The 24,096-nt window shown below is 41.4% G+C and overlaps 1 protein-coding gene across 1 annotated transcript in view; it reads left to right on the top strand.

Annotated features, from left to right (window-relative positions):
- The window catches only part of LOC124802722, a 544,884-nt gene that overhangs the window by 348,026 nt on the left and 172,762 nt on the right, over positions 1-24,096 (top strand). Inside the window, exon 3 of the mRNA XM_047263691.1 lies at positions 3,141-3,276. Coding sequence (XP_047119647.1) covers positions 3,141-3,276 — 136 coding nt within the window. The remainder of the gene's footprint in view (positions 1-3,140; positions 3,277-24,096) is intronic.

Genomic DNA, 24,096 nt, shown 5'->3' on the forward strand with positions numbered 1-24,096 from the left:
ACACGAAAAGAGATTCATCTGTTACCCGACTACAAATTTAAGATTAAAACATTTTTGAAAGTCTTGGAATTTGCGGGACCAATACCGCGCCAGTATCAGTGTCCATAATAGGCAATAATTGTTGAGATTTTTGATTCCTATGATGAATGAAATGTCCATACAAAGAAATGAGATTGTATACGAAAGCCTCGGAGCGCAGGCACTGCTCGCACATAGTCAATGTTTTCGCACTGAATTTGATACGTCACTTTCGTCCTTAGTTTTAGTCTGTGAGCAGTGACGATGCAAGTTTCCACATTAAGTGCAACGTTGGTTACGTGACTGAGTTCATGAGAGTGGGATGCGAGTCCGAAATTTATTACAAACAACTGGATAAAGCAAACACTGCAATGTCACATGTTTTTACGGAAATAACTGTATCAGATACTGTGCTGTGTGTAGGGATCAAAGGCGTTACTCCTCGCATAAGAAGAGCAGAGATTATCATTACATTTCTGATTTTTGTTCTCCCTGTTGATGAAAATAATGTTAAGGACTCCGATTTTGTTCTTGCTCTGATAAAGGCGAAGGAACTTATGACTGTGAATATTACGTATTACAACTCGGTAGTAAATGTTGTATTTAAGGAATAAATAAAATAAATAAATGAGTGCTCATCTTTCGTAAATAACTAGGTGAGACTCGAACGTAAGTATCACAATTTCTAGTCATTCTAATTACTGTAGAAAGTTTTAGCTACACTACGTCGACGTTGAGTTGGAGAGACGTCCACTATCAATGGACTCAAGGGCACGCAACAAGAAATCTGCCACAGATCTTTACCAACATATTGCCACACGACAAAACATGCACAAAACCAGTTTAGTTACAATGGACGTTCCTGTACACAATTTAAAAACTAGGAAATCGTGCTAATCTGATCTATAAAACCATAAAATACCACAGAAGTAACAATATAACACCACTCACGACTTGCCGACTATTGCATACAAAGCAGTACGAGGAGAGATCTATTATCTGTCGGACGTATGGTCAGCATGTTGTCTGTCTCTCCAGCCGTTGTTACCAGTTGATAAATGACGACGATGCCGCTGCTTCTTATTCAACAGCTGCTCACAGGCTGAACGGACACATTTCAGAACTCCCTTCCTCAGAAAAGTCTGAAGAGGTACGGGGAATGGAACCTGGGCCCTACCGCCTCAAATGCAATTACGCTAACGATTCGGCTACGGAGAAGTCAATATAAATAAATAAAATAAAAACAATAAATTGAAGCAATAGAACTGCTATTTCCGGAGAAGTACTTTATCGGCTGCATGAATCTAGAAATAAAATTCTCCTCAGAATATAATGGAGATGATCATCAATTAGAGAATGACAAATCGACGTGTAATGGAGAAAATAATGCATATTATGATATACAGGTCGTCAAAAAGAATATTGAGCTGCATAAAACAATGAATATTATTTTACTTGTGTAACGTTCCAGAATCTAAAATAGCTTCATCTCGATCTTGTGTCGAAATCACAGCGCTTTGTTTTTTCTGCTGATTTGTCTTCTTAGCGTAATACCGTTTAGTGCGTGGTGTACTCAAGATTCGGCAAATTTATATCTGTTTTATTTAACTTTGCGGCCGATTGCCCTTCGTGTTGTCATATAGTTATTTATGCAAGGGAGGGTAGTTGTTTTGCCACCGGTCCGTGTATTATGTAAACCTTGTTGTGTTTGTCATCGCATTTCAGCTGTTTGTATACAGTATTTTCTGAGGCGGAAATTGGAGACCAGACTAGTATCTGCCTAAACTAGTGTGGGAAATTACCTAACAAGGGAACCTCCCCATCGCACCCACCTCAGATTTAGTTATAAGTTGGCACAGTGGATAGGCCTTGAAAAACTGAACACAGATCAATCGAAAAAACAGGAAGAAGTTGTGTGGAACTATGAAAAAAATAAGCAAAATATACAAACTGAGTAGTCCATGCGCAAGATAGGCAAAATCAAGGATAGGGTGAGCTCAGGAGCGCTGTGGTCCCGTGTTTAGCGTGAGCAGCTGCGGAACGAGTGGTCCTTGGTTCAAGTCTTCCCTCGAGTGAATGGTTTACTTTCTTTATTTTCGCAAAGTTATGATCTGTCCGTTCGTTCACTGACGTCTCTGTTCACTATAATAAGTTTAGTGTCTGTGTTTCGCGACCGCACCGCAAAACCGTGCGATTAGTGGACGAAAGGACGTGCCTCTCCAATGAGAACCGAAAACATTTGATCGCAAGGTCATAGGTCAACCGATTCCTCCACAGGAAAACATGTCTTATATATTCTATACGACACTGGTGACGGCATGCGCGTCACATGACAGGAATATGTTGTCGACCCACCTAACTTGTACACTTGGCGAATGGGTAAAATGATTCTTCTACCTTGCCCGATTTAGGTTTCCTTGTGGATGTGATAATCACTCCCAAAAAAGTGATGAAAACATAAGAGTTTGTCACATAAACTGCAACAAATGAATGCAACACTTTCACAGTCGCACAGTTTTCCCTGTGCTCTGTCAAAACATGTTTTTAACGTTTTCAAATTTTTCCGAGTGTAGACCGTCAAATCCTACATATGTCCAAGCAGATCTGAACTTGTCCTGGAATTTTGGAGAGCGAAGTTGATTATGTGTGAGTGCCTGAACTTTGATAATTGCCTGAAAATAAACAATTAAACTTTTCACTCGAGGGAAGACTTGAACCAAGAACCTCTCGTTCCGCAGCTGCTCACGCTAAACACGGAGCTCACCATATCCTTGATTTTGCCTATCTTTCCCGTAGACTACACAGTTTGTATATTTTGCTTATTTTTTTTCATAGTTCCACACAACTTCTTCCTGTTTTCTCGATTGATCTGTGTTCAGTTTTTCGAGGCCTATCCACTGTGCGAACTTATTACTAAATCTGAGGGGGGTGTGATGGGAAGGTTCCCTTGTAAGTACCGCCCGGAGGCTGGCCAAAACATCAGTTAACGGTTGCGAATTACCCTACGCAGATTCGATCCGGGTCTGGCTCGTACCTCTGTCTCGCTCACTAGCACGCTGCGCATTGCGCTATACGAGCGTGTCCAGTAAGTTACTGTTACATGTATGATGTTTTTGTTGTAGCGTAACGAGAGCGACGAGCGGCAGCTGATGCTTCGCGGGCTCAAGTTCGAGGCGTCCGGCATCTACACGTGCGAAGTGTCCACGATAGCGCCCATCTTCACCCGCAGCTCCGAGGAAGCGGAGGTCATCGTCATCCGTAAGTAGGAGCCGCGGCTGCCGGCGACTACACCTCGTAGCGAGCATATCCACATGGCTGTCAGCCTTCTGTTTATACTTCTTATCCCCGTTTTAAGTTTACTGTCCTCCTATGGTGATGATGTGCTCTTAGCGGTACGGTAGTCAGCTCTTCGGCCTAACAGAGTTACCAGATAGGATGAATCTGTAATGTAAACAAAAAAAATAATACTCTTCCGGATTAAATCCTCAAGATAACAAAGAGAGAATCATTAAATTACGGAAAGCTTATAGAATTACATGTAACAGGTAGAATAAAAACTCAATAAGTCGTAATACAAAATTAAAACATTACAGCACAGTATGCGGCAGGGCGGGGTTGGTGCGCTGCGTTGTGATTTAATTATTGAAGTCCATCTGCCTCAGTATAGCGTCCATTCACCGCCCGTTGTTCTGCATTCGTAGGTACTATGTAGACGATGAGAAAAGCAGCGTTGAAGAAATTCACCGTCCGTACTTACGATTACGAAGTCCGCGTAACTCAAGTAACAAGATAAACCTGTAAATCTCTATTAATAACAGGCAAAGTGGGTGCTTCCTCCCTTCATTGAAAATGTTTGTTTGGAGATACTGATGTTCTATTACGGTCCTTTTAATTTCTGGTGTCACCAAGCCCACATTTACGTTGGTAGTACATCTACTACTAGTTCGTGCAGCTTGTATCACACGTAAGACAGCCAGAAATGTGGTAAGTACAACCAGAAATATTACGAGATTCGCTCAGGCAATACTCTGTTACAAAACTAGTTCACATTCGGTCCTTTTCAGTGGACTCTTCGAAAAGAATATGCTCGCCAAAATGTTCTGTACATGCATACGGAATACGCCACGCAGAATTATACACAAAGGCCGACAGTTTCACACGCGGTTTTTTCTGCAACTAACATACCAAAACCTCTCAAAACTTCACAGAAATGTCCGTAATTGCATCTGCTTGCACGGCGATATAAACCGAGCGTGATTTAACCGACCTTTCTTTACAGATAATTTTTTCGGACACATTTAACATGACCTTCTTGTCCGACAGCGACTCCACGACTGACTAAATGCCGTCGCTCACACAACATGTAACTCATTCAATTACGCGGGAAAGACTCTTCGCTCATTGGTTGATCCAGACGATCATCCAGTCAGATTAACCTTTCATGATCAATTTCTCGCGCAAACCGCTTTACTCCAATCAGCATTCGCATATGCATCTACGTCATTTCATATTGCAAAAATTCACAAAATGTTCCACAAAACCAAACGAAACGAAAATTAAAAGAAAACTATGCTTGAAATATACTTCAGAACTAAGTATCCTCTTACTATCTCTCTGGCTGCCTTATTACAAAACCAAACGCTCCTAGACATACGTCATCCATCAATTAGGGGGATTCACCGTTTCAGGACATCCTGGTTACATAACACTTGCTAGTTACCTACGTTTTCCCTGTACAATTTCCAGCTAGTCTGGAAATGTCTATCACGCCCTAACATTATACTAGACGTCGTAACAATAGAATCACGGTAGTTACTCTGGACAGCGTAGGAATCCAAGCTGACTGATGATGTTTCAAATCTTTACATCACAAATACAATAGTGGATAATTTTACGGCCAGTACTATAAACATACAGTATTTTTAACTTAGTAATTCAAGTTTCTCGTCATGTATTCAATAAATTTTTATTCCTTCCTCTATTTAAGCGCACCATATACCACATCGTTGCTTCTCAACAAGCTGACATTCTCTGGAGACTTCTGCAGTTCATGCACCGTGGATTTGTCTTCACACATCAACTTTGGGTGCAGCTTTGGCCTGAAAACGGCCACATATAAATGTGATTTGTGCGAAGTAGACAGTTTTTCTGTGAAATTTATCACTGTTTTCCCAATATGTTTTCGAAAATATCCAGTGACTTTAGCCTGTTTATCAGAGAGTTTCAGTGTCTATTCTTCTAATACGATCTGCTGTCGTGATAAGAGATAGTAAGTCACGAATCGCCGGTTGGATGTACTTAACTATGATGACTGCTTGCGAGACGTTTCGGATGCGAGCACATTCTATGTGTAGTTTTTGTGTTTGCCTGCCTCACACGTTTCATTGTGGTTCACACTTGAACTGTGTTAGCACTAACGTTGGGGATGATCCCACACGTGTTATACTGTCGGGGGGGGGGGGGGGGGGGGGGGAGCGGATCTGGGAATCTCTCTGTCCACTGGAGTAAGCAGCAAACAGGAGACTTCGCAGAGATCTGTGGTATGTGTGGATGAGCAATGTCCTTTTGAAAAATGGCGGGGTGGTAGTGTCGCGTGTCGCATGATAGGCTATACTGGAAGAAGCAAGATGTCCGTTCCCTTAATCACTACGAGCCGTAACTTGAAGTCATATCCGTTGGTTTCGTGAAGTCATACCCGATGAGTCACGGAAAAACACCATTATGCCTCGTCAAAACGTTGGAAGAATGCGTTCTCTCCAGAGGGTGTCGCCACTCTCGCCGACAATGATCATCCAGTGTAGTCCAGAACCGTCATTTGTCGCTGAACACATTGGCATTTATTAGAATTCCACTCTTTCCTGTCACGGCACTACTTCAAATGTAGACTTTTGCGTTATAGTTACAGAGGGCAAAAAGTAAAGACGAATCAAACACAAGTTATTCAGGACGTTGGCTTTAAGGGCTATTCTGAGATTTATCCGCAACGGATAAATAAAAAATACTTATTTACTTCGTAAATTTTGATTCGCTAAAACTAAAACTCTCCCTCTCTCACCATAGGGTGAGGTTTGAGAGAGAGGAATTAGAGTTTTACAGATGTCAACAAATGAGAACATGGATTTTCTTGAATTACAGCGCCAACTACCATGAATCAAAACAAAATGTTTAATACTAAATGTACGTAGTTTTTTATGTAGAATCTGATTCTGCAATAAAAAAATGAGGTTCCCATTTTAAATTTTAAAGTTGCCTCCCCCCCCCCCCCGTCACCAGGGGTTTGGGGTGGCGGGCTAATTTTAGCACCAGCAGATGTCCCCCTCGAAAATAATCAACTTTGGACTCTACGCATTTTTTCGTGTGAAGCTTATTTTTCGAGTTATTCTGGTGTGTGTGAAATCTTATGGGACTTAACTGCTAAGGTCATCAGTCCCTATCCAGTTATTCTGGTTTGCCAGCTTAATATAAGAAGTAATTAAAAGCAATCAACATTTTTTCAAAATTTTTAAATATAAGGTAACGACTGGATTACAATATTTTGAAAAGGTGGCCATAAGGACACCGTCTTTTTGGTATTGCTAGTTGTTATGTCCTAGCCAGTAATGCCACCCGAGCCCGCTGCCAAAAGGTTGGCAGCATCAAAGTCCGGACGCCGTCCGCATAAGCAGCGCCAGCGAGACAGCAAATCGCCGCAAGTCTGCGCGCGCCACCGCTGGCTTCTGGCTTCTTAAGCGCTGGAGTCGCGAGCGCTAGGACAGTTCTGTATTCGCCGCTCAGTTGTATACTCGCCACCGAATTGTGTACTTGCTAGTCAGTTGTGTGTTCATCGCAGCAGAGTTGTTGTTTGTCGTCAGCCGACGCTGACCTAGCCGCTCCGACTCGAACTAGACAGATATCTGTAGACACGGAGTTCACTACTGTATTTCTGTATCTTCGTAATAAAGATAAGTACCGACTTTTATTTAATCAGAGTGTTTGGGTTTTCATCTTTCTGTTCACTGTTCCAGCGGACCGGTCGGCCCGCTATTAAAAGTGTGGCGGTGACTTCGTAAGCCGTATCTACAGCGAATTGTTTGTCGCTACGAACACCGCCACAAAACTAGTGTTAAATATACGACGTAAAACTTGTGAAACCTTGCTGAAGACGCAAAATCGTAATGATTTTGCTTTTATTACTTTCGATTATTCGCCAATAGCCTAATGAAAAAGATGAAACCGAAACTAGGTGTGTACTGTGTTGATGAATTGCAGCACCGTTTAAAAAATTTAGTTTCTCACGCACTTGCTGAACTATGAGTCGTACAATGTTGCAATTTTGCTGGTGCATTTGGTAGTTTATATGGATATGGACTGCAAAACACGTTGTGGGTAGACTTAATAGTAAAGAAGTAATAAATTAAAACTATTCTACTTTTGATATTTCGACGGAGGTGTCAGAGAGAAAATGTTTCGAACTAGTTGGAAATTATGTATAAAGTATGTTGGAAGTCGCTAAGTGCTCTCATTCTCAAATACTGCATAACATAGTCTCGGTAATTTGGAAGCCGCAAGTTATGCTACCTCAAAAAGTATACGTAGATTCTAACTTTAATACGTGGCTCTCTGTGTTAAACCTTTCACTTAAGATAATACCTCTTGATGAGTAGAAAACGACAGCACCTCAGCTTAACTTAAATTCCATAAGGCAGTGAAGCAATTTCGAAGTCTCGGTGCGACGAAAATTGTCAGTCGATCTCCTGAAAACATTTGTAATAATTATTAACTTTCGGTGATCACATGGGGAAGACCAGAGATCTGCTGGTAAGACCGTGTTAGCCCATTTATTGAAAGTAATAAACTGGATATCTTGAGCGTACAAAACGCCAGGTTCGTCCAGCGTAAATCAGACGTTCCCCACTGATCCCGTGGAGCACAGCGTAGTAAGCAGACACTGTCAATAATAATCAGTTAAATAATACGCGACTACACTTACTTTAGTTTAGTTCATGTATTAAATTTCTTCTCATACAGAATCTCATCAAGATGGCGACTAGCTCAAGAATACATACATATACATCTTCGTTCTTTCACGGCTAATCGGCAAGATCTGAATCATTATTTTCATAAGAGAAAACATAGATAGCAAAGAAGCTATTCCATGGAGTAATTGCACGCTCCAAGGAATAATAGGGCTTGAAACTACTTTGCATTGATAATCACCGTATATTAAAGTTTAGGAATCGGTAAGATAAGAAGAGATATTTCGAGATATGTACTGAGTTATATAATTTATAAAATTTCTGAAAATATCACGGAGAGACCGCTGCAAGAGACATTACAACGGGTTCTGCATCAGGACAAACACAAGCTCATACAGTATTTCCTGTTAAGAGTTGTCTAGCTAAGTACAGTACCAATGTTAGACCACTTTCTTATTCTCTTGACCTAGCACCTTGTGAATAATCTATTCCTCGAGGGCAACTCTGCGTTAAAAGGAACAACATTTCAGTCCGCTGAAGCAGTGAAAGAAAAATCGGGACACTTCGTCAAGGGACGCAGAGAAGAAGACATGTAGAACTTCTTTTCGTCAATTCAGATTTCTCATGGAACGTTGTAGAAGTAGAGGAGAAGAGTATATTGACGGTAACTAAATTTATATGCTTTTTAAATAAAATGTCTTACAGCAATGGTCCCTTTATTTAACAGCCGCACCTCGTGGAGTAGGTGTGCGCTCTGAAAATAGCAATGCAATCATTCTGAGCTCCGCAAAACCACAGGACGGTCACTGTTTCATCTGCCAGCGGGACATCCCACAGAGCACTGCACTGTGACCCAGACAGGGGATGGTATTCCCTGGCGGACAGCGGTATGGGCAGTAACTCAACTCCGCGTTCATGAAATGCTTCGCCGAATGCCGGCAGGAGCGACGCCGCTGTTCGCTACTTGCATTCAGTGACTCAGCCGGTATGGCCGTGTAGGACAGAGCGGCACGGGAGCTATTGCCATGTGCGTGTACATGCATACCTTCCTGCAGAACTCTCCGACTATACGGCAAACGGACTAGGACTGGGCGAAGTGTGCATAGGAATGAAACATGTATAATTCACATCTAAAACTGCACTTTAAAGTCTCTCAGCAGTAATATTTTAATATTCCTATGATTTGATCCCGGAAGGCGGAATCCATATCCCAGTATCAGTTGCAGGTTGACTAGCGGCTTCCGCAGGTAAAACAATATTTGTGTGCGTATTTCGCGTAGTTATTGACGGAATTCAAAAATTTAAAATGCTTTCATAACATAACTCGCCAATAGATACAGTCATAAGTTTAATGTTTAACCTAACGAGAAAAGTACTATACTTAGAAATTACGTGTTTGTGTTCAGGCAGCGTAACTGACAGCTCGCAAATGCCCGGACTTCATTCGTCCAGTATTCGAGTGTGGGAGCACTTAGCCGCTTCCAAGAAACTTCACAGATAATTTCGAACCTTCACTAGACTCTTTCTCACCAACATCTCGCATAAAATGATGAAAGAAAAAAGGTTTATCGCTTACTACATTTTCGCTGTTCATTCAGTAAAACTTTATTATCAGATATCCTTTTCTTTATTGCTGTTTTATTAACGATTCTGTTCGCAAGACAGTGAGACGTGGTTACTTAGGGAAAGTTGCTCAGTTTGTTTGTTTAAATCACGTACATATTATTTGGAACCAATTGCATACAAGGTTGACAGTAAGAACAATTATCATATTTGACTATTAAGACACAATTTGTAATAAAAAATTTCTTAAACATGTTGCACCCAGGGCTGAAGGCCTTATTGACCAGAAATTCAAATTATATATCGGATGATGGCCTGGACAGAAAATTCTTAAGAACAGTTGCATTCACGTCTGAAGGCCTTATTGAAAAGAAATCAAAATTATTTGTCGGCTGAAGGTCCCAATGGTAGTAATTCAAAAACAATTTGATGACTGAAGGCCTAGATAGCAAATCCTTACTAACATATTAAAAAAAGGACAGTCATATTAAGAGATAATACCTAATTACTAATTCTTAAGACAAATTGTATTCATGGCTGAAGGCTTTATTGACAAGAAATTCAAATTATTTGTTGGCAGAAGGCCCCAATAGTAATTACTCAATAACAATTGGGCGGCTGAAGGCCTAGATAGGAAATACTTACTAAAATATTATAAAAAGGGGACAGTCACATTAAAAGACAATGTCTAATTAAAAATTCTTAAGATAAATTGCATTCACAGCTGAAGGCCTTATTGAGAAACATCATAATCTGACCAAATCAAGAGAGAAGTGCTCCTCAGACAGTGCTCCAAGGATGGACCTGGGAAAGTCACACAACTCCGTAAACAGTGGGTCAGGCAGCCAAGAGTTGTATTCAGTTAACCGGATGGCAACTCAAACTAATGACAGTTCAAACGCCGGCCAGCACTCTTGCAACGTCTACCTGATGTCTGATAACCAACACAACGATGGAATAACCCAGGCAAGGTGGAACCGGCGGACAGCACTGCGTCTTTTAGATCCAGTGGTTAGATCATCCAGAAGTAGAAGGACTCACTGCGACCAAAGAAGTCCAAAAGAAACAAATTTCCGAAGCACAATCAGGGAGGCTGTCGAACTACAAGCCTTACTGGACAGCAGCGCCAAGGTGAGGAAAGGTACACTGCCGCGAAAATACGCTAACCTCCAGAGCAGGTAACTGGGGCGTTAATGGCCACTAGGCAGGAAAATACCGCAGGTTGAACTTCATCAACAAACCCAAGGAATTCAATGATTAATAATAAAAGGTGGAGGATGGCTAATTAATTTCGCCAACTACAAACACTCCACTCATTGCTCATCGCCTCAGCGGCCCTGCGAGCAGCAACGCGCGAACAGACGGTGTTATCTAAAAATTGCAGACTTTTCACTATTGGGTTAATGTTCACTCATCTCAAACATCCTGGCTCCAGTGGAGAGCGAGGTTGTGGCCCTCGCAACTACAGCCCCTCGATCCGGTTCAAAATGGCTCTGAGCATTATGGGACTCAACAGCTGAGGTCATCAGTCCCCTAGGACATCACACACATCCATGCCCGAGGCAGGAATCGAACCTGCGACCATAGCGGTCGCGCGGTTCCAGACTGAAGCGCCTAGAACCGCTCGGCCACATCGCCTGGCCCCTCGATCCGGCAATGCCTGAATGCCACCATCCCGGCATGTCCTTGCGCTGTCGGACCTCACCGCTGCTCAGTCCCAACCGAACTGAGTGGCCCACCCGACCTGGAAAACGCTTTACGTCCTTCCAAAGATAGTACCACAATACTAGATATCGATAAACGCTGCTGCTGCCACTCGTGGACAGACAGCGCTAGGAAGTGTAGTGGCGCCAGTAAACACAAGAAGAAAACGAGACGCCACTATCCCTATTACACGATGCCAACCTGCCTACGGCACCAACGCGAGCCGCACACAGCTCACACAGTTTGCAAACGGCATCCACATACAGCAGTTGATGTATATGCAAAATTCTATCATCGTAAGACACATAATTCAGGAAATATGTTATGATAAACAGTTCGGTACATGAAAAACTAGCTACTGCTAAAAATGGCGGCAATGAATCTTCACCATCAGGCACGACGTTTTAAAGTATTACTTTTCTAGTACTTACTCAATTTGCAACACACTTTTCACATGTATCACCGAAAGTAACTGCAAAATTATATCATTGTACGAAACATAGTTCAGAAGACGTCGTAAACATTCAGGTGCGTGAAAAACTTTTGCTTAAAATGGAGCGCAAATTACCCAGATGATATTCGTCCACTGTTTAGTAAGGAGCGTGCTTAACGGGTTCTAACAAACTTAACCCTAATTTCGAATATTTTCTTAACTTTTCTCGCTTACATACTTCACATCAAATATTTAACACATAACGTTTGCAACCGTTTTATAGTAGGAGTTCGATTCTTTGAAGCACTGAGGGTTTACTCCTATGCTGTAATATGTGAATAGTATTTGATCTTTCTACAATGACGAGTTGAAACTGAATCAATTAATAATAACAAGACAATTAAAATGCTGGGTGTCGTAAAGTTAAAAAAAAGAATATTATTATCGTCGAAATAGTCATAATAGGGAAGTATATGTGTGAAATTGTTTTCTTCTCAGCCTGCTACGGCTTCTAGCTTCATAAAAGTAAAGGATGGTGCTACAGGCTTCTGTCATCCGCATAACGTGACATTCTGATCAGAATATGATTACTCACTGCTTCTATTTTTCAGCATTTACTGGCTATCAAACATCAGTGCAGTACAAATCGCCGCATGCCTATGCCCGAAAAATATTTTTCATCAAGAAAGTAAGCGACGCTTGAAATTAATTGCGTTCCGCGCGACGTTGACCAACAGCAGTACAGAGGCTCCAGATGTTAGCGAATTTGAATCGTTAACTTCACTGGAGGAACAGATATTTAAACGACTGTATTATGGTTCAGATCTGTTCAACATATGTAGAGAAGCACTTGAAGGGCTTATTTCAATAGTGGTAAAGTCTATTTTTGTTCATTTTGAGATACAGAGTCCTAAAGTAAAATGAGCGCTGAAAAATCTGCAGTTGAGATACCAGAAATATTCAATCGTATGGCTTCTTGCTAGAGATGAACCTTTCTTTCTGTTAGTGTGGATCATTAATTTCAGAAGCATTATAGACAGAAAAGTGGAGGTAATGGACTTGTACCACTATTGAAATAAGCCCTTCTCTTACCATCAACAATTAACACACGCAAAAGGAAACATACATATTCGCCCTTTAGCGTACGAGGCGCGCGGGCCCCGACCTACAACAGCAGCCCGACCGAGTGCTTTTTCACAGCTGTTCTCCCTCTGATTGTGGGGAGTGCCCGTTAGCCACCCTTAGCGGGTGGCGCCCGGGCCATTGTCCGTCAGGTACGAATAACTCGTGACTGGGCAGCACTCTTCAGTAACTCGATCGAATGTTGCGACCAAACGCTGAGGTTTTCGTGTCTTTCACCTGCAGCTGAACACTGCTGACGGAATTCTATGGCGGTAAAGATAGGCGAGACAACGTACTTGGCATGGTCCAGTGGTGCAGACCTGTGTCACACTGCGAATGAAACTGCAGTGGTGATGAGGAGACAGTGACTCAAAAGGCCACTGCACCTGGTTGTCATCACTGATTTAGTCCAGATGATGTATCCAGGGCTTTTCCAGATATGACAGTGACAAAAGTGGGAAATCCAGAAAAAAAATGCATTTATGGCGCGAGTCTGGGGATGTGTGAGGCATTTATGTTAATGTGGGTTCCAGAACGCCACTGGAGCAGCGGAAAGAGCATAGAACGGTAATCCGAAGATTAATCCGATGGTCCTAGGGTCGACTCCGTAAATGGCAACTTCTTTTTCAAATTTGTACCTTGCTTAATTTACAGCGCAACATGGAAAATTATTCCAAGAGAGAGTGCTGTCTCTTTTGGACCGAGGATTCAAGAAACGGTGGATGAGTACGAGGAAAAATCGTATAGGGACGTCGTCATTACTTCGTCAATATGTAGTATTATATAAAAATTTTTTGACTGGTGTGACGAAGCTCTATGTGCAGGAGAACAAATTTCTTCTCTTAACTGACCCGTGGGAAAACCACACAAATCCACAATAACACAATGAGATATTTAGAGATAAAGAAGGACTACCATCGTGCAGAATTAAAATTATTCCCGCAAAATGCACTCCGTTGATGCATCCGTAGGATGTCTATTTTTATCATCAGGTTATGAATTTGATCAAAAAGTTTCAAAACTGCTACAATCTCATCGAGAGACAAAAGGAAATCACATTTCGAGAAGACTGCTTAAAAACACATTGTATTGTACATCATCTGCTATCTTCGTAAGTATTTGGCGAAGTGTTGTGTTATATGTAGTTTGCTGCCAAACTGCACGACGACAGAGAACCTTTTATAAACGTGAATCAAGTTTGTTTTTCTATAGAAACTTTAATGCGACCACGTAATTGGAAAAATACTGTGTTCGTAATGGGTGCAATACGCACGGAAAATTACTGCTTCCCTTCTTGTTACGATGAATATCACAATAGCACATGTAAATCATTAACTGCAGAATAACAAAAGTATTTAATTTTATAATGGAAGTTTTTATGCATGCTTTATCGGCGATTTCTTAAAGTTTATTTCTACTACCAAATTTTCCTTTGCTCCTTCTTTTAATGATATTGAAGAGAATACTAACCAACGCAAAATTTATTTCCAATAACAAAATTTCCTTTGCATTTTCTTCGAATGATATTTATGAAAAATATTAATTAATACAATTTACACTCACCAAACTGCACGACGATAGAGAACCTTTTATAAACGTGAACCAAGTTTGTTTTTCTATAGAAACTATAATGCTACCACGTAATTATCAAAATACGGTGTTTGTAATGGGTGCTATACGTCCAGAAAATTACTGCTCCCCTTCTTGTTACGATGAATATCACAATAGCACGTGTAAATAATGAACTGTGGAATAACTGAAGTATTGAATTTCATAAGCGAAGTTTCTGTGCATGCTTTATAGGCCATTTCTTAAAATTTGTTTCCAGTACCAAATTTTCCTTTGCTCCTTCTTAAGAAAATACTAACCAACGCAAAATTTATTTCCAATAACAAAATTACCTTTGCTTTTTCTTCGAATGATATTTATGAAAAATATTAATTAATACAATTTACACTGAGGTGACAAAAGTCATGGGATACCTTCATGCTGCCTCTATAGCCGTCCATAACTACAAAAGTGGTGCCGCTGCAGAACTTCGTGCACGAACTCACTTCTCGATTATGTCCGATAAATGTTCGATGGGATTCATATCGGGTTACTTGGGTGGCTAAAGCTTTTGCTCGAACTATCCAGAATGTTCTTCAAATCAGTTGCGAATAAATGTGGTCCGGTGACACGGCGCATTGTCATCCATAAAAATTATATCGTTGTTTGGGAACATGAAGTCCATGAATGGCTGCAAACGGTCTCCATCTAGCCTAACATAACCATTTCTAGTCAATGAAAGGATCGGTTGGACCAGAGAATTCATTCCATTCCATGTAAACACACCCCACACCATTGAGGAGCCACTACCAGCTTGCGCAATGCCTTATTGTCAACTTGGGTGCATGGAGTCGTGGGGTCTGCGCCACAGTCGAACCCTACCATCAGCTCTTAAAAACTGAAATCGTAACTCATCTGACCACGCCACGCTTTTGCAGTCGTCCAGACTGCAACCGATATGATCCCGAGCCCAGGAGAGGCGCGGGGTCGTGCTGTTAGCAAATGCACTCGCGTCAGTCGTCTGTTGTCATAATCCATCAACGCCAGATTTAGCCATAACGTCATAACGGATACGTTCATCGTACGTTCCACATTGATTTCTGTGATTATATCACGCAGTGCTGCTTGTCTGTTACCACCGACAACTCTACGCAAACGACGCTGTTCTCTGTCGTTAAGTGAAGGCCATCGCCCACTGCGTTGTCTGTGGTGATAGGCAATGCCTGTAACTTTATTCTCGGAATCTTGACTTTACTAACGATTTCCAAAATGGTAATTCCCTGCTTCTAGCTTCAACTATCATTCCGCGCTCAAACTCCTCATTCCCGTCGTTTGGCCTTAATCACGTCGGAAACCGTTCCAGATGAATCACCTGTGTATAAATGACAGCTTCAGCAACACACTGCCCTTTTGTAGCTTCAGTTCGCTGTACTACTGCCATCTGTATATGTGCATATCGCTATGTTATGATCTTTGCAGATCAGTGTATTTAACATATTTCAGTTAATATCAGCGTAAGTAAAGAAAAAAATTGAAAATTAAAATAATGTTCCCGCATACGGACTCAACCTCAAGACCCTTGTATTACAATTCCGTGCTCTTTGGACTGCACTAGTACTTTTTTATGTTTATTTTTATTTTATTTTATTTTTTTATTTAATTGGGTGGAGTTGTCCCTCTGCAAACCATCCTTAAGCTCACCAATGTTTCCTTCTCGGCCCGGTTTCTTCCCCTATAAGCAAAAGATATACCGAAGATGAAGACAATAATGTTACTCCTGCATTTACTCTAGTATATTTTTTATTTAATGGAAGGTTGTCGGTTTCAGGCAGTTGGAGACAGAGAAGGCAGCGGTCAAGGAACCTGAGACCTGTCCACGATGTCCACCCGTAAACTAGCACCAAGCCGCTTCCTTATGTTCCTTTTCATGTATGAAAATTTTGCTTCCACTGGAACTCACTTTCTTCTTTTAAATATTTTTTTCAAATAAATTTCTGCATGTCTCGTGTTGAGAATCGTAAATATTGTCTTTAGAGTAACTTCTGAAATTATGGTGAATATTTCAGCTATAAATAAATCAAGTGAAAGAACGAAGTGAAATTAAACTTGCTGCATCTCCTAGAGCGAATTTTGAGCTTAAAGTCGATGTTTTTCTACTGCCATGTTGTATGAAGGTGCTTAATGACACTTCCCCCTTTTAGTTTTCCTCTACTGGATGAATAAGATAAATAGCTTTCCCGGTTTTTTTATTGAAAAAAAAAAGAAAAACACCGACACATCTGACAAGTAAATATCTCTCAAGTAAAGTAATCTCTTCATGAAAGGAGAAACCTATCTATAAACGTAGGCTTCCGCGGCCATTGTCACCTCTGATAAAATTTTTATTGGTTTGTGACCACATTGTCAACATATATAAAACTAACGACGTTTCGGTCCCTGTTGCAAGCGACACCCTAAAGAAGATCGCTTACAACAGGGACAGAAACGTCCGTAGTTTTATATATATTGACAATGAGGTCACAATTCCAGAAAATTTTTATTGAAAAACCTATCTGTCGTTAAGTATGGTATCTAGTAAACAAGCAGCAAGTATGTTAGACAGCTTTGCATCCACTCTTTGTATTTAGGTTCACATGACAAACGACAGTGCTCCGCCATTAAGAATTTTATAAACTCTAGCAAATTTACTTATAGAGCCATTGTACGTTTATGTTATGGCAAAAGTTTTGTGTAATGCTAAACACTACGTAGAGAATGAGATTTTCACTCTGCGGCGGAGTGTGCACTGATATGAAACTTCCTGGTAGATTAAAACAGTGTGCCCGGGAAATGCGAAGGTCCCTAGTTCGAGTCTCGGTCCGGCACACAGTTTTAATTTGCCAGGAAGTTTCCAATCTTACTGGTATGCTGTGTACAGTCACAAAGATGAAATTACTGAGAAAGGGGTTGAAACATAATTTAACACCTGTGTTTAATAACGCAAATATGAAGTGCATCATAGTTGATGTTAGACTAGCGGCTAAGCGTTCCTGACGTAGAAACTCTTACGTTTGTAAAACTGCATCTAAAACTGGGAAAATAACGAATCTGAAGTTGTCAAAAGTATTAATAATAACCTCATGTAGGGAAAAGCGATAATAACTAAAGCGGATAAGGGCGACACTAACTGTAGTTAGCGAGAGTGATTATATTTATAAACCTTTATAGTCATTCATTGGTAATGATTATCACAATAGCATATGACTGGATTTGTTGCGAACCATGATATAATTTTGCATCTATTTTACATGGATATGTCATAAGCGATTTTCCATTCCATAGATGCACAGATGTCGATAAGTGTGTAGCTGTAAACAGTGTTTTAGAATATTAAACTGTTCGTTATATTTATACACAATTCTACTGCCATGAATGGAATATAACCAACTTTAACAATAATTACTTAAAAATTACCTTACTCAATTTTATACAAGTAATTAAGACAAACAAATACAAATTGGCATTTTGTGCGTGCGTGCGTGTGCGTGTGTGTGTGTGTGTGTGTGTGTGTGTGTGTGTGTGTGTGTGTGTTTAAATTCACAGCCGACATCATATTGTTTCACTGGGAGTATAAGGCACTACCTAAAACGATCTATCTATAGATCTAAATAATAAGACATAGCAAGTTGTGTCGCGATAAGGAACGTGGGTACGGAAAAAGTAAAAGGTAAATGACTGCGCGAAGACTACCATACTGTCGAAGTTGAAGCCCATAAAGCCAGTAAAATTATCTATCGCCATGAACATCAAACCTCGTCTCTAGTAATAACATCACAACATTCTCACTAAGCTGTATGTGGAAGTAAGGACGGCACTAACACGCTTATAAACTAACCTGGTGCTAATCATACTCATAAGATGTAGTCAAGACGTACCGAATTCCGACAAGAGACTTGGCCAATGTGTCAATTTGGGTCTAAAAATGCAACTCGCTAAAAGGCGTTAGCTGACAATAGTCCCATTATAAGGAAGCAGTAGAACGCTTCATTGTCTTCAGTACATAAGTAGTGTATAAGATACCAATAAACCGGAAGCATGATCGCTACATTTGTTTTTAAGCTTATGCGGTAGTATGATTACCCGACATTTTCTGTAAACTTCCTTTGACAACCCTTGTACACTACGTGTATACTCTTTTATTATGCAGGGGCCTGAAGATGGCAAAATGAATTGCCGAAACTGGTTGCTTTCAGAATAAAATAAAATACCTTAAAATATACGTCTGTTGGTGAAGTGTATTGACATTGAAAAGTACTTACCAGTTACCTGTCCGTGCGGTTCTAGGCACTGCAGTCTTGAACCGCGAGACCGCTACGGTCACAGGTTCGAATCCTGCCTCGGGCATTGATGTGTGTGATGTCCTTAGGTTAGTTAGGTTTAACTAGTTCTAAGTTCTAGGGGACTAATGACCTCAGAAGTTGAGTCCCATAGTGCTCAGAGCCATTTGAACCAACCAGTTACCTGGCCGTGATGGACCAACAAAAATTAAATTAGAATGTCTAAGCCATTCATAATTAAGGAATTACGGCGGTTCCTAGGGATGTTGAACTTTTACCACCACCATGTACTGTGTGCAGCAGACCTATAGGAGGTGTTAAATGTGGCACTTACCGGCCCAAGGGTTAGAGCAATAGGGCAGTGGGCTGAGGTGGTGTGCTCCGCTTTCGAAGCCGTAAAGCGAAGTATGGCGAACGCAGTACTCCTCGTGCATTCCAAGCTTGATGCTCCCCTGGTGCTGATAGTGGAAGTAAACCCATCGAATATCCTTGCGGCACTGCAGCAATTCTCGGATGGCTCATTGTGTACTTCTCGCGTAAAGTGTCACTGTCGCAGCAGTGCCTACGACTGCGAGCTCCTGACGACGTACGAGGCGGCTAAATACTTCCAGCCGCAAATAGAAGCTAGAGAGTTGAGGATCCAGACAAATCAAAAGCCTTTAATCATTGTCTTGAAGCGGAAGAGCAATAACTGCCCTTCTCACCAAGTTTATAAGCCGATTTACTAGAGTCATTAAACACATTTCCAGCATTATCAGAGTAGTAGTAGACTGTCTGTCGCACGTCAGCTGTAGTGGGCAAGCAAAATGGCAGTTCCCGTACAGGTCCCATAGAAAGGAGTCGTTGAATCTTTGCCAAGTTTGGTCTGCATTCTTTAAAGACCGTCGTGCCCTTACAGCCAAATAATGGTCCTCTCTTTCTGATGTCACGCGTGGCCGGCCCTGCCCCGGTCTTCAGGATATAGTTTCGGTCTCTATCAACTGTCACATCATCCGATAAGCAACAGAATGATTCACATCAAGTCATCGGTCTACATCAGTTTGCGACTGTCTTGCTGCCATTCTTTCTATGGCCATCCACAGCAGAGAGCCTGGTAGCCGTCTTCTCCGTCCCTGTTCAAATGGCTCTGAGCACTATGGGACATAACATCTGAGGTCACCAGTCCTCTAGACTTACAACTACTTAAACCTATCTAACCTAAGGACATCACACACATCCATGCCCGAGGCAGGATTCGAACCTGCGACCGTAGCGGTCGGGCGGTTCCGGGCTGAAGCGCCTAGAACCACTCGGCCACAGCGGCCGGCTTCCGTCCCTGTGTCTGTGACTGTGTACACAGCGGTTGTGGATGTGGGACTACCCGGCAAAACTAACTCGTTTCATAGGTGATCTGGCGTCAACGTGCCGGCCGAAGTGGCCGTGCGGTTAAAGGCGCTGCAGTCTGGACCCGCAAGACCGCTACGGTCGCAGGTTCGAATCCTGCCTCGGCCATGGATGTTTGTGATGTCCTTAGGTTAGTTAGGTTTAACTAGTTCTAAGTTCTAGGGGACTAATGACCTCAGCAGTTGAGTCCCATAGTGCTTAGAACCATTTGAACCATTTTGGCGTCAACGTTGGGATGGTTGTCCATCGACGGGAATGCAATCTCCCGTGCAGAACACGGTGTTGCCGCCATCTTTTGAAAGTGTGTATGATTATATCGTAATTAGAACAGGACGAGATAACATCGGTTTGTTGCTTTAACTTTGGACGCCAGTGTGTCTGCCTCCAGCAGACCAACAGGACTTAACCACGAAAGCAGGACTTATCCATTTTTTTCAGTGGTCTGTCTCATACATTTCAATCTGGTGCAGTACACATAAAGGACCAAGTTTACTGGTAACCAAGAATTGCAACGATGAGGAATGTCCAAACAGGTTTCAAAGACCCGACTCTCTCTCACCAGTTTGGAAATACCAAAAGACTCCAAAGATCTTTCGAATTAAAACACGACATCAACACTGAACAAAAATAAACTGTCTCTGTGGAAAATCCGGTAGGGGTTGCACCAACTGGACAGCCGCTACAGTCACGGAGAAACAACTTACACATGTCTAAAATGTGGTATAATAAAAACCTTATGAGGGTCCCCGAACAGAGAACGCACGCCTCTCTTTGTCGAGTTCTGCGAGTTAGATAATGCACAGTTGTTTGAGGTAACTTGTTATGTCCCATTATTTGTGTTTCCTACACATGCGCGGTGAGGACAGTAGAGGACCAGTGGGGGAGGACTTTTTCTGTTAGCCACACAAGCACAAAGCGTGCTGCTCATTGTACATGCCAGACGTGGGCAGCAGCTCTTCAGACTGCTACGAGGTAACATTTTATTCATTCACGGTGACTCGAATATATTTTGTGGCTTACATTGTATCCAGAATATTTCTGTCGTGTTCGTATTTTAATGTTAGTCACTCATTAAATTGTCTGACGCTGTCAACTAGCGCTCGAAATTCACTGCCAATTTCGTTATCTTTACATGCTTACCACATCGGATGTCCTCGTTTCGCTGATGCGCTTAACTTTGTCTTTCCGTAAGTTTCTTTTTGTATTTTTCCCGTTCCATTGTAGCTACTCCACGATGGTGTAGCGCCTTTGAAATCATCTTGTATCTATCTCAACTGACGCTTCTCTTCACTTACTTTTCGTGAGATATATCCATTCCTTTAATACTTTAAAATAATTAGCTGCACCAAACGTACATCGTGAAAGACCTTTTCTTTAATTCTGGAGCAATACTCACGAACAGATTTACCGACTATCTAACGATCTTGACTTACGCCAAATACTTTTCTGTTGTACCTTGTACCTTCATTGGTGGTGGAAATGAAAAATTTGTCTGAATGTGTTAAGATCTTATGTACGTATTTTTTCAGTAAGACGCATTCGCAATTTTCAACATTATCATTATAACTTGGTAGTCTTCTTAAGTTTGCTGCCGGATCTGAAAGTTGACGTGACTCCATGTTTCGGGGGTCCATGTGTCTTCCATCGCGAAGAGAGGCGCTGCCGCGTCTGAGTCCTCCCGGAAACTGATGTCAAGGTTAATAACAATCGTCCTGTAGACTGATAAGTCAAAACATTATCACTATAGGTGTACGTACAAATCCTTAATGTCGTTATCTCTTTGACGACACCAAGTATGCATGTTCCTCTTTTAGGCTATCCACGTCGGAAATAGCACTTACTCTGCGTACCGGAATCCTAAAGACGGCACTAAAGATTGTGGAGAGGTAACTAGCCGAAACATCTAGTTATACTGATTTCATGATCCAGCCGCAAAACCACGGAGACTACCAAGAATCAGTGCGCCGGGAAGGTATACCAAGTCTACTCATCATGACGTGTGAGACATATATCGAAACGCTATGCAATGGAGAAAATAAAGAAAGAATTGTATGACAGCTGATTCTCAGGACGCGTTATCACTATAGCAACTTGAAGGGAAATATCGACGGCCAATCATTCCATCACCTCTGGAAAAATGGACACTGGGGACGAGAGGAAACTGCGAATGGCCTCATCAAACAAATCAGAAAATTGGTGGAAAAATATCTTCTACGGCATCTCCTTTCTTGTGTTATGTTTCCTATTATAATTATCTACTCGGCCATATATGTACGTGTTAGGTTTATTGTACAAGTAACGCGTCCTTCCCCTGCAACCCAAATTCTATAAAGAACTGAGTCAATCCTTCCTAAATCATATGTCGTAAAGTGATAATTTTGCAGGAAATTTCATTGAATTATGTAAATGCTGCCTAACAAGCGTTGTAAATATAGTTCGTAGTACAGAAGTATTGAATTAGGACGTTAACCATGACGTTGCAGCATGAACAACGAAAATGAAACCATAAACACTGTTTTCTTTTAATTATTTGTGGAAGACGTCAGTGAGAGAAAGTTTCAAAATATCCATTGAAATGAATACCCCTAGCTGCATACAGGCGTTGATACAAGCCAATAGGGACAGTTGAAAATGTGTGCTCCGAAGGATAATTGGCCCCCCATTTTATCGATGGCAATCTAAATGGTGCAATGTATGCTGATTTCCTATGTAATGTTCTACCGTAGTTGCTTCAAGATGTTTCACTGCATGACAGAATGGCGATGTATTTCCAACATGATCGATGTCCGGCACATAGCTCGTGTGTGGTTGAAGCGGTATTGAATAGCATACTTCATCACAGGTGGATTGGTCGTCGAAGCACCATACCATGGCCCGCACGTTCACCGGATCTGACGTCTCCGGATTTCTTTCTGAGGGGAAAGTTGAACGATGTTTGCTATCGTGATCCACCGACAACGCCTGACAACATGCGTCAGCGCATTGTCAATGCATGTGCGAACATTACGGAAGACGAACTACTCGCTTTTGAGAGGAATGTCGTTACATGTATTGCCAAATGCATTGAGGTTAGCGGACATAATTTTGAGCATTTACTGCAATAATGTGGCATTTACAGGTAATCACGCTGTAACAGCACGCATTCTCAGAAATGACAAGTTCACAAAGGTACATGTATCACACTGGAACAACCGAAATAAAGTGTTCAAACGTACCTACGTTCTGTATTTTAATTTAAAAAACCTACCTGTTACCATCTGTTCGTCTAAAATTGTGACTAAATTTGTGACTATTACAGCGCCATCTATCACAAAGCGAAAAAAGTGGTCCAACTAAAGCATTCATATTTCTTTACGTAGTACACGAATATGTAATAAAAAATAGTGGTTCCTATTTAAAAAAAACGCAGTTGATATCCGTTTTACCTGTGGGAGTGCCATCTAGCGGGCTAACCATAGCGCCGTCTGATTTCCCCTTTCAAGCTAGACAAGTTTCGTTCTTTGTGGTTTCTTCGTTTGACGCTTATTTCGTCAAATGTGTTTGAAATGATGTTCAACGTTTATTGGAAGTTGCAGATACTAGATGAATATAATCGGGGCAACCTGTGCGCCATTTCTATCTTTAATACATGACCTACTGAGTCTAAGTAAGATTGTACTTTTAAATGAGTACATAATAAGAGTGATATAAACTTTTAAATTCGGTCAATAATTACTTGAAATGCTGAAAACAAAATTTTTGTTGCCTTTTTAAAGCGGTTAGACACTCAACCTTCAGGTGTTGCTGGGTGTTCGTGTGACCGCTTTAGCCGTCTAGTTAAACATATTGACAGTCATGTACACTCCTGGAAATTGAAATAAGAACACCGTGAATTCATTGTCCCAGGAAGGGGAAACTTTATTGACACATTCCTGGGGTCAGATACATCACATGATCACACTGGCAGAACCACAGGCACATAGACACAGGCAACAGAGCATGCACAATGTCGGCACTAGTACAGTGTATATCCACCTTTCGCAGCAATGCAGGCCGCTATTCTCCCATGGAGACG

The sequence above is a fragment of the Schistocerca piceifrons genome, chromosome 6 (genome assembly GCF_021461385.2).
Source record: "Schistocerca piceifrons isolate TAMUIC-IGC-003096 chromosome 6, iqSchPice1.1, whole genome shotgun sequence".
Lineage (NCBI taxonomy): Eukaryota > Metazoa > Arthropoda > Insecta > Orthoptera > Acrididae > Schistocerca > Schistocerca piceifrons.